Raw genomic sequence first — 12505 nt, 5'->3', positions numbered from 1 at the left:
TTCAATCTTTATGCAGAACAGATTATCCGGGAGGCTGGGCTCTATGAGGAGAAATGTGGCATCAGGATTGGTGGAAGAATCATGAACAATCTGCATTATGCAGATAATACAACCCTGCTTGGTGAAACTGAGGAGGGCCTGAAGCACTTGCTGTGGAAGGTCAGGGACTGCAGTCTTCAATATAGATTGAGGCTCAATATCAAGAAAACAAAGATTCTTACCACTGGACCTATTGACAGCATCATGGTGGGTGGTGAAGAGATTGAGATTGTTCACAGTTTTGGTTTGCTTGGCTCCACAGTCAACACTCTTGGCACCAACAGCCAGGAAATGAAAAGATGTATTGCAACGGGAAAGTCTGCAGTTAGAGACCTCTCTAAAGTACTGAAGTGCAACGATGTCAGTCTGAAGACTAACGTGTGCCTGAAACAGGCCATGGTCTTTGCAATTACTTGCTGTGCATCAGAGAGCTGGATAATGACTAGGGATGATGGAAGGAGAAGCTTTTGAGCTGTGGTGTTGGAGAAGAGTACTGAATATACCACAGACTGTTAAAAGAATGAACAAACAGAGAAGCTGTGGTATATTCACACAATAGAATACTATGCTGCTTTGAAAAACGAGGAACTCATGAAATACACAAAATGGGTGACCCTGGAGGACATTATGCTGAATGAAATATCTCAATCACAAAAGGACAAATACTGCATAGTGCTACTGTCACCTAAACTTCTAAAGGAAAAGAGCATGTCACCAGCAGCCCTAGTGAAGTTGGGCCTCACTGTTAAATTACTCCAATGAAGCTCCATCCAACAGAATAACAACCTCAAGTAATAACCAATTCTACTCTGGGTCCCATGCTGACCACAGTAAGTAATCCACTGATGAATAAGGTACTGATTACTTCCCTTCTCATGGTCACACAACAAAAACAGCGATTCTCTAAGTATAAACTCCTCAATAGCTGGATCAGAACCACTTAAAATTCATTTAAAAAAAAATACTCCTTTTCTCTGCTCCCAAGATTCTGGTTCATGGCCTCTGGGGTAGCATCCTGGTAACTCAATTTTTAAATTATCTGAAACATTTGCATAGATTTAAAGCTAACACTATGATAAGTATTATCTTTCCTTCCTTGTTACTCTACCCTGTTACCTTTCCTCTGCTACATATAATAATTTTAAAAATAATTGGCTTATACGCTTTACTTTAAAAAAAATAAATAGGGAATACATAAATACAGAAATCTGTGGGTTTTTTTACAGGTTCTCATGTTCAGTAGGGAGCTCGGATGATCTAGTGGTAAGGAGCTACACTGCCAACACAAAGGCATGCAGTTCAAATCCACAACTGTGTGGGAGAAACATAAGCAATCTCCTCCTGTGTCATTTACTGCCTCTGATAACCTGCTGGAAAGTCAGCATGGGTCAGTTCTGAGTCCACGGTCCCTAACAGCGACAGATATACATTAAAGTTTGGGAACCATACTCTGGAATTACTGGATAAGTGATTTCAGAAAGATTACCTAATTTCTTTAGGCTTCATATTCTTCCTCTGGAAAATGGTGCTATTATTTCATTAGAGTCCATAGCAGAAAGTCAAATACAGACTGGCCATCAATAAATGAATGAATACTATTAGCATCATCATTATTCATCCAGTAAGCAAATATATTTAACAAATGAGTCAAGAATTATTCTGAGCACAGCAGTACAACAATGTACAAAGTTATTTCTCTAAAGGCATTTATAGTGTAAAGTAGAATGAGAAATTTTATATATTAATGTATAAAATTTGGAAGCAGGAGGGGCATCCACTTCCAAAATAGCTTGCCTCTAGAAAGTCTATGAACTTAGAGAAAAGATGAAAGTTTTGCATGTTCAAGACTTTCATTCATTGGGTCGTTATGAGTCGCCTACAATTCAATGGCACTTAACAACAACAATGGAGAAGAGAATAATGGGTATAAAACTCAAAACCAATACTTTTATGTGCTAATCATAAGAAAGATGCTTATGTAATAATGAATGAATATTTACAAAAAAAAAGAAAGTGAGCTGGGGGAGGGGAAAGGAAAGGAGAGGGAGGAAAATATGCAAAAATGAATGAACGTCCAACTTTTCTGTAAACTTTCATTAAAATCACCATTAATTTTTTTTTTAAAGAAAGACATCACTGCATAAGGGAAACAGAGTGTTGACGGACATGACCATCAGGTTAGTTAGGGAAAGCCTCACAGATTTAGGCGACATTTCAGCAAAGATTGGAAAAAATGAGAACTGAATGAGCCAAGTGGGCAAGAGAGTTCCAAGCAGAGGATACAGAGAGTGCAAAGGTCCTATCATATGTGCTCTGTGCTCATGGAGTTATAGGAATACTATGTGACTTAATACCAGAAAGAGCAAGGAGCATGACCGGAATTAAAAGGGAAGAAATAAGGGCTTGAAAATTCCAGATTTTGTCAGCCATAGTAAAGCCTTTAGAATGGATTCTAGTTGTGATCTGAAACTAATGGAGGGTTTCAAGCAGAGGAAAATGTGATCAGATTTAGGTTTTCAAAGTATCAACCAATCTCTGTTGTTGCTGCTGTTACGTGCCATTGAGTTGCTTGTAATTCATAGCTACACTACAGAAAATAGCTCTGAACTCTGTCCTATCCCGAGCCAATCTCACTGTCTCTGACAAACGTGACCCCATTACCCTTGTCACTTTGTCTATGCATCTCATCTATGGTCTTCCTCTCCTGCACTGTCCCTCCACCCTTCCAAGCATGATATCCTTCTCCAAGGACTGGTCCTTCCTGGCTACATGTCCAAAGAATGTGAAATGGAGCTTCAAAATCCTAGCCTTCATGGAGAAACTTGGGTTTCGCCCTCTCAAAGACAGACATGTTTGTTCTCTTGGCAGTCCCTGGTATGTTCAAGACTCTTCTCCAGCATTATAACTCAAAGGCTTCAATTCTTCTCTGCCACCCTTAGTCACTGTCCAGCTCTCTGATGCATAGCAAGTAATTATAAAGACCCTGGCCTGGATTGGGCACACCTTAGTCCCTAGACTGATATTGTTGCTCTTCAGTATTTTGGAGAGGTCCTTGACAGCAGATTTTCCCAGTGCAAATTGTCTTTTCATTTCCTGGCTGCTGGTATCAAGAGTGTTGATGTGGAACCGAGCAAGCTAAATTTGTTAACAATCTCAATCTCTTCTCCATCTATCATGGTACTGCCAATTTGCAGTGGTAAGAGTCTTTACTTTCTTGATGTTGAGCTTCAATCCATATTGGAGATTGTAGTCCTTGACTTTCTGCAGCAGATGTTTCAGGTCCTAATTTCAACAAGGATGTGTCATTTGCACAACACAAACTGTTGATGAGTCCTTCTCTAATTCTGGTGCCACATTCCTCCTCACAAAGCCCAGCCAAAGATATGTAGACAGGATGCATCCCTGGCACACTCCTTTCTTGATTTTGAACCATATAGTGTTTCCTTGCTCTGTTTTGAAGACTGCTTCCTGGTTCAAGTATAGGCTTACAGTCAAGTAGATAAATATCTGCTAATAGCCAAAGCGAAATTCTATAGTAGTAGAATGATATAATAATCCAAATGGGAGATGATGGTGCCTTCATAAGAGTAGTAATATTGGAAATGGAGGGATGCGACTGAATTCTAGATTTATTCTTCTGGTAAACTGACATAATTTGCTGGTAAATTATATGTAATACATAAGGGAATGAGAGAAATCGAGACTGATTCAAAGGTGTTTTTGTTTGGTTTTTTAAATTTTTAACTATGATTTAATTTCCATCCAGGCCAAAGGACAATTTAGGAAAGTTTCTATTTTAAGTACATAGCTCAGAGAGCTGATGGTGCTGTTTTGACATAAGCCTGTCAGTCATCACCTCAACTGAAACCCAGCTCTGATGATTTCCACAAGTGTAATAAAATGAAAAATTTTGCAGAATTATAGGCAACAGTAGAGTCTGCAAGCTTCATTTGCAACAGCAGAGAGTCTTTGAGAACAAGGCCTGTTTCCATAAGACATTGCCTGCACTACCTTCACTCTAGATCAGTGTAAATAGACACGAAGCGCTTCAGCTTCTGATGCCATTTCCTCCTCTGCTCTCCAAGCGGCTGGGGAGTCCTCTTCTTCATCATGTTTCTGGAGTTCCTGGCGCTCCTTGGTGAGCCTAGCTTCATCTGAGTGCTCTGTACCTCTGCCAGGGCTGGTTCCTGCCCGCCCTAAGGGTCTATGAATGTGACTTCACCGATTCAAAGGGTTTTGGCATAAGCTAAGTGGGTAAGCTAAAAATTATTCATTAAGCTATGTGATACTGTAGGCCAGGCCACTTTTAGGGATTGGAATTAAGAATTCTTTTTTGGGTGATATTAAACGTTCATAAAAAGCTGCTGGAAAGGAAGCTGGAAAAACAGGTTAAGTCTGCAATATAGGGAAAAGTCATCATTATGAGCATTCATCTCATTTCCACTTTACGGCATCTCTAAGACATTTTTCAACTCAAATACTGTCCAGCTCTACATGATTTGGATCCTGGAGGCTCCTGGATGAACCTTCCATTTGAGGATAGCATGTAATTAAAAGCAATAATGAACCAAAATAGAAATAGTTAGACAAGAATAAAATAGAATTATTTTCTGCTTCCAAAGGCTGAAAATAAAGCAGTAGCAGCAGCACCACCCGAAGCAGGACTGGAGGAAGACTCAGTAACAACCTATGATACATAGATGGCATAATCATGCTTGCTTAAAAAACAAAGACTTGAAGCATCTACTGATCAAAGGCTCTAGCTTTCAGTTGAGATTATACCTCAACATAAAAAAAAAAAAAAAACAAACCCAAAAATCCTGAGTATTGGGCCAACAAGCAACAGCATGGTAAACAGAAAAGATTTCATTTTAATTGAAACATCAAGGATTTCGTTTTTCTTGGATCCACAGTCAATATTCATAGCTACAGCAGTCAAGATATCAAGGGATTTGTTGTTTGGGCAAATGGGCTACCAGGGGCCTCTTTAAAGTGTTAAGAGTGCAAGGGTATTCATCACTCTGAGGACTAAGGGGCACCTGTACATACAAATGTTAATACTGGACAATGAATTAAAACAGAAGACTAAAGAAATGATGTCTATGAATTATTGCATTGGCAAAGAATAACAAATACACCATAGGCTGCAAAAATAACAAATTTGCCTTGAAGAATGCCTCAGAAGTGAGAATCTGTCTCACACACCTTGCGTATGTTGTCAGGAGGGGACAGTCGCTAAGGAGGACATCACACTAGGTCGAGGGTCAGTGAAAATAGTTAAGAGTCCTCAATGAGACGGAGTGACAGCCCGACTGTGACAGTGGGTTTGAGCACAGCAGTGACTGTGAGGATGGTGCTGATGAGGCAGTGATTTGCTGCACACAGGGTCACTATGAGCTGGAGCCGGCTCAGTATCTGTCAAATAGATTCTGATTTATCATGTCAAATGAGAGTATATTTTCTTAGCTATTATCATTATAGAAGCAGATTACCAGGTTTTTCTTCCCTAAAGTTGTGGAGTGTGTGTGATCCACCAACTTTCTCAGTTAGCAGCCCAGTGCTTATCCGTTATGCCACTAGGTGTTACGAGTATTAGGTGTTGCCACTCAGCCCAACTCCAACTCACAGCAATTCTATGACCAACAGATTGAAACTATGCCCTATCCTGTGTCATGTCTGCAGTCTCCACCATGCTCAAGCATGTGTTGCAGTCACTGTGTCAATCCATCTTGCTGAATATACTGGAGACAGGAGGCAATAAATGGTTTCTTGGAGCCCAGTATCTCCTACAGCATCCTAAGAGGCAAAGGGCATTTTTCCCATTTGGTGGAGGGCAGCAGAGTGAATTCACTAAGTAGGAATGCTCAGAGAGTATTTCTTCTAAATCTGAATTTTGAAAAGCTGTATCAAGTGCTTTCAGCTACGTCAATCTTTTTCAGAAGCATATGCCTTAGGTCTTCTGCTCTCATAATCGAATATCACCGTCTCAAACCACTTATGTCTGGGTACCCCACTGAGTGTTCCAGGAGCCTAGGCTCTGTTTCTTACTCATCTATGTATCTTTGTGCCTAACAGAGAGATTAACCCATGAAGGGACCCAATATATACTTGATGAAGAAATAGGGAAATTGCTTCCTCACAAAAGTGTAAGGTCTTTTATTATTCCTTTCTCTATTATTTTAAAATTGTATAGAAAACATTATGAGTCATTATGTATGAGTTGCAATCAGCTTGACAGCACGTAGTAACAATAATAACAACTGAGAACACTAAATGACAGGAAATGAGGATTTTCTTGAGATGTCTGGATTAAGTAGAAGTATCTCTTCTTTATCCAAAGGCCTAGGACAGCTTTCTGTGGAGGCTTAGATTTTAAAAAGGCCTAAATGCGGCCAAAGGCAGGAGAGGCATTAACATGAAGATATGTGGTAGAAGAGTCCTACTCAAGAGGCCATGAAAAATTCCACAAGGATGACTAGGTGGCACTGTCAACATGATGGATACAATGCCAGCCACCATCAAGATTACACCAGACTCTAAGTTCCAAGCTCAATACGAGATCTCATGAAGAATTCCGTGTCTCCCTTTTAGGGTTCTGGATTTCTAGGACTTGGGTATTAATATGTCCCACAAAGACTAAAATTATCTGTTAAGTCTTTACCGGCTGTCAATAACTCACAGTTACTGTGAACAGGATGGGTCCTTCAAACATTCACTTGTAGCTCAAAGCAAACAGAGATCCTGCTTTCTGCACTAAGCAATAAACCAAAGGGATTATGTAAGCTTTTACTGATTAGGTCTCATGACACTCTGGAATGATGCTCCCCTACTTATTGGGTTAACAAAATTGGGCACTTTGCATATGAATGGCCAATCACGTACCTAGAGTTTACAGTAAAAATATACCACCTGAAATAATGAGCATTCAGTAAAGAAGGGAAGGAGATAACACATTTAATGTTAAACTGGTTTAGTGAGGAAAAAAAGGCTAAAGTTCTGTCATCTGGAAAACTACAATCTCAATCCCTAGTAGGCTGAGAACGTCACAGAACAGTGTCCCTCGAAAGGGAAGACTTCTTGGGAATCAAAATGGGTCAATGCTGTACAAAACCATGATGAAAAACTCAATGTCCAACTCTGCGTGGGGCTTAAGAGGTGTGTCCCTTAAACGCCTGGAGCACAGGAGTTTGCCCAAGCACATCCCTGTGCCCTCCCTCAGTTCAGGTCCCACTCGGACAGCGTCCGGCCAGAGCTCACAAAGTCGGACACCTTCCCCAGCTTTCCGTGACAAGTCTGAGCTGCTTCAACGCTGACCCCGCCTTGGACCCGTGGCCCCTCGCTCACCCCAGGCAGCAAGACAGTCGATCTGCAGAGGCAATTTTTCTAATATAGGCACCGGCTCGAAGGCGTCGTGCATGGTGGCGAGAAAGGTCGGCGCTGACGCCGTCTCACCCCAAAGGGGCCTGAGTTTGGGGCCGAAACCAGGATCGGGTAAACGAAGACCGATTCGGCCAGGGAACCCAAACTACAGGCCCATCATCAACAGAACCACCTTCAATTCCGGACTTCCTGCTGGCTAGGCCCGCCCCTTCCGCAGCCCTGGTCCCGCCCCTTCCGCTTTGGCTCTTTAAGTAGCGTCAGACCTGCACCCATGCTGTTTTGAGTTTCTTTCCCCCACCTATTCCCTAGATGTTTTCTGTCGTGGACTTAAGTAACCATGGGCTTAAAAAGGAACGAAATTATCTTAACCTTAGACCTGCCTTAGGCAGCATAGAGTGGTGGTTTAAGAATTCATGCACTTCATTATACTGGGCATGGAGTTCTGCAATTTAGGAAATTATCGATGACTTTTAGGAATGTAGTCTCTTGAGGCTGTGTCATACCCTACAAAATAAAGGTAGTCTAAGTACCTATGATTTAGCAACACTATACGCAATTTAAGCACTAAATAAAAGATAGTTCTCAATATTCCCATTATCATCCTAACTAGAATGTTCGTTCTCAGGGAGCTCCGTTGGCCTCAGTCTATTTAGGAGTTGTGCTGCTAATCCAAAATCTGTGATTCTCTGGCGGTTCTATTGCGGTAGTGGCTCTGAGGAGAAAGACAGACAATCGTCTCTTGTTACAACCTCGGAAACGAGTTGGAGGGCCACCTATAAATTGATTCCACCTCAACAGTAATGAGTTGATGATGTTGTTCTAGGATTGTTGTTAATAGATGCTATAGAGAATGATTTATAGCAACTCTGTGAACAACCGATCTGAACACTGTCCTATCCTGTACCATCCTCACAATTTCTGACACACTCAAGCCCATTGTAGCAGTCACTGTGTCAACCCACCTGGTCAAGGGTTTTTCTTTTATGCCGCCCCTCCACCTTCCCAAGTATGATGTCCCTCTCCAAGTAATAACCTCTCCTAGCAACATGCTCAAAGTATGTGGGACAAAGCTTCATTAATTTGTCTCCAAGGAGCACTCTGACTGTTCCTTCTTTCTCCAACACGAGTCGCTTGCAACTCATAGCGACCCTATGTACAAGAGACCTAAATGCCGTTCTATCCTGTGCCAACCTAGCCATCTCAAACGCATTAATTCCTACCACTCCAGTCACAGAATCGATCCATCTCATCAAAGGTCTTCCTTTCCTGCATCGACCTTCCATTCTCCCAAACATGATGTCCCTCTTCAAGGACCAGTCCCTCCTTGCAATATGCCCAAATTATGTCAGACGAAGCTTCAGAATCCTTGACTTCAAGGAGCATTCCAGCGTCACCTTCTCCAGGACAAACCTGTCTGTTCTCCTAGCAGTCCATGGTATATTCAACACTCTTCTCCAGCACCACAGCTCAAAGGCATTACCTCTCTATCACCCCTAGTCACTATCTAACTCTCTGATAAATAGTACGTAATTGCGAAGACTATAGCCTGGATCAGGCGCACATTATTCTCCAGCCTGACATCATTGTTCTTCAGTACTCTTGAGAGTTCCATTACAGCTGACTTTCCCAGTGCAATTCATCTCTTGATTTAGTAATTCTTAAAATAGTTTCTAATTTAGTCTCAGAACTCACTGTAATACCACTGAATCAGAGCCTTGGAAGTTAGTGTCCAAGGATATTTTAATAAAGTCCTCCAAGGTGAACCCATGCACTCTGAAGTTTGAGGACCACTCTTCTGGGCCAGTTTACCACAGCACCAGATCTAGAGGATATACCTGTCCAGACCTTGGAATTATCACATTGTGTCAGCAATGAAAATAGAAACAGTAAGTCACAGAACTTAGCAGATGCTCTCTGGCCAGGATCATCCCTTAGAACAGCTTCAAGCAAAAATCTTTCTCTGAAGTTGGTACATGGGATATGGACTTACATCCTCCTGAACAAGAGATGAACAACAGAGTGAAAACCCAATAGAAGCATGTAGTGTAAGACATCACAGAAGTGACTGTTCATATTGAGAAGTGGCTGGGGAAGGGAGGGTTTGAATAGGTAGCCAGGCGTGCAAGGAATGGGGAGGTAGCATGGAAAGGGTAGAGACAAGTCACATGTGCTAGGGGTGGGTGGGCAGTGAATGTACTGGTTATTTCTGTTAGTGAAGTGTCTTTCACCTGATAGATTGTCTGTCAGATGTTCTTCTAACAGTGAATATCCAAATCAAGACAGACTAGTAAGACGAATTGGCCATCATTTCTGAAATATGACTGGCCTTTGAAAACCCTACGTACAGCAGAGCACTTAGACTAATAGATATGGCAATTAATATTGAACTCTCAAATTTGGAAACAAAAAGGAAAACCAGTTGTAAGAAGAAATTAACAATTGGTATGTGGAACGTGAGAAGCATTAATGTAGGAAAGCTGGACATTGTAAAGAAAGAAATGGAACACATAAATATTGACATATTGGGTATTAGTGAAATGAGATGGATTGGTACGGGATATTTTGAACCCCAAAATCATATGATCTATTATGCTGGAGATGAAAAGGTGAGAAAAAAAATAGTTAAAAAGGCTATTTCATAGTTAAAAAGGCTATTTCTAGATCCATCTTGAAATACAGTATCGTGAGTGACAGGGTAATAATATTCATACACATACAAGGAAGACCTTTTAGTACTACTATCATTCAAACTTATGCACCTACTAGAGCCAAAGAGGAGGAAATACATGATTTCTATCATTAACAGTCAGAAATTGATCGAACATGTAACCAAGATGCTTTAATAATAATGGGTGACTGGAATGCAAAAGTTGGGAATCAGGAAGAAGGATCAGTTGTCGGAAAATATGGACTTGATGACAGAAATCAGGCTGGGGACAGAATGATAGAATTCTGTATAATGATTTATTCATAGGAAATATCTTTTATAAAAAACATAAATGTAGGCTATACACATGCATTTCACCTGATGGGATGCAAAGGAATCAGACTGATTACATGTGTGGAAAAACTAGTCCTGGAATAGACCATCAACTGCTCATATTCAAGTTCAAATTAAAACAAAAGGTTAAATCATATCCACAGGAATCAAAATTTGCCCTTGAGTCTATCATGAATTAAAAAACCAACTCAAGAATAGGTTAGAGGCCTTGAACACTAATGAACAAAATCCAGATAAGCTGTGGGAAGATATCAAGGATATCATTGATGAAGAATGCAAAAAGTCGTTACTAAGAAGGAAGAAGAAAAGACCAAAATGGATGTCAGAAGAGATTCTGAATATTGCACGACAGCACCAAGAAGCCAAAGCAACGGGAAGAAATCAAAAAGTTAAGAAGTTGAGTAGAAGGTTTCAAAGGGCTGCTTGGGAAGACAAGGCAAAATATAATGAAATGTGCAAGCAGCTGGAGTCAGAAAATCAAAAGAGCTAAATTCACTCTGCATTTCTTAAGCTGAAAGAATAAATTCAGCCACAAGTTGCAATGCTTAACGATGCTATGGGCAGAATATTGAATGATTCAAAAAGCATTAAAAGCAGATGGAAGCAGTATACAGAGTCACTGTACCAAAAAGAATTGGCTGACACAGAAGAATTTCAAGAAACAACGTGAGCAAGAGGCAATGGTGATGAAGGAGGAAGTTCAGGCTGCTCTGAAGGACTTGGCAAAAAATTAAAGCCCCAGGAATTGATGAAATACCAATTTATGTATTTAGGCAAAGAGATGCTGCTCTGTATTGCTCACCAAGTTGTGCCAAGAAATCTGGAGGACAACTAATTGGCCAACTGATTGGAAGAGATCTATATTTATAACATTCAAAAAAAGGGTGACCCAACAGTGTGGAAATTATCAAACAATATTACTAATATTACATACTAGCAAAATCCTGCTAAAGATTATCCAGGAAAGACTTGAAGAGTGCATTGACAAAGCACTACCAGAAATACAAGTAAGGTTTAGAAGAAGTCGTGGCACTAGGGACATTATTGCCAATGTCAGATGGATCTTGGCAGAAAGCCCAAAGTACCAGAATAATGTCTGCGTTTCAATGACCATGCAAAGGCATTTGACTGTGTGGATCACAATAAATTGTGGCTAACCTTGAGGAAAATGGGAAGCTCAGAACACTTGATCATGCTTATATGAAACCTATACTTGGACCAAGCAGCAGTCCTCAGAACAGAGCAAGGAAACGCTGCCTGGTGCAAAATCAAGGAAGGAGTGCATCAAGGATGCATCCTGTCCCTGTACCTTTTCAATCTGTATGCAGAACAGATCATTCGGGAAGCAGGGCTTTATGAGGAGTTTGGCATCAAGATTGGAGAAAGACAGACTCATTAACAACCTACGATATGTAGATGACACAACCTTGTTTGCTGAAGCTGAAGACAACCTGAAGCACTTGCTGCAAAAGGTCAAGGATTGTAGTCTTCAATACAAAACCCCACAACCAACCAAACAAATTAATTGAAGCTCAACAGCAAGACAACAAAGATTTTCACCACTGGGCCAACTGGCAGCACCATAATAGATGGAGAAGATATTGAGGTTGTCAGCAATTATAGCTTGCTCAGATCCACAATCAACACTCTTAACACCAGTAGTCAGGAATCAAAAGACGAATTGCATTGGGAAAATTTGCTGTCATGCACCTCTCCAGAGTGCTAAAGAGAATGTCAGTCTAGATACAAAGGTGCACCTAATCCAAGCCATGGTTTTCTCAATTACTTGTTATGCTTCAGAGAGTTGGACGACGACTAAGGATAACAGAATAGATGCCTCTGAGGTGTGGTGCTGGAGAAGTCTTGAACATACCATGGAGTGCCAAAAAAACAAAATGTCTTGGAGAGGGTGAAACCAAGTCTCTCCTTGGAGGCTAGAATTTTGAAGCTCTGCCTCACTTATTTTGGGCAATTGCCAGGAGAGATCAGTCCCTGGAGAAGGACATCATGCTTGGAAGGGTGGATGGACAGCACAGGAGAGGGGGACCCCAGATGAGATGGGTTGATACAGTAACTGGGGCAATG

General features: G+C 41.0%; 1 protein-coding gene across 2 annotated transcripts in view; it reads right to left on the bottom strand.

Moving 5' to 3' along the window:
• VPS39 (vacuolar protein sorting 39 homolog (S. cerevisiae)) overlaps positions 1-7459 on the bottom strand; it is a 55304-nt gene extending 47845 nt beyond the window's left edge. Inside the window, exon 1 of one of the 2 annotated variants that reach the window (XM_006882982.1) lies at positions 7384-7459. In XM_006882982.1, coding sequence (XP_006883044.1) covers positions 7384-7456 — 73 coding nt within the window. In that variant the 5' untranslated portion in view covers positions 7457-7459. The remainder of the gene's footprint in view (positions 1-7383) is intronic. The other variant, XM_006882981.1, reaches the window with a different exon arrangement.
• Between the last annotated feature and the right edge of the window lie 5046 nt (positions 7460-12505).

The sequence above is a fragment of the Elephantulus edwardii genome, unplaced genomic scaffold (assembly GCF_000299155.1).
Source record: "Elephantulus edwardii isolate Elephantulus edwardi_28Jun2011 unplaced genomic scaffold, EleEdw1.0 scaffold00026, whole genome shotgun sequence".
In the NCBI taxonomy this organism is placed as follows: Eukaryota; Metazoa; Chordata; class Mammalia; order Macroscelidea; family Macroscelididae; genus Elephantulus; species Elephantulus edwardii.
The sequence above is the reverse complement of the archived record's forward strand: the minus strand, read 5'-3'. Positions and strand labels throughout refer to the sequence as shown.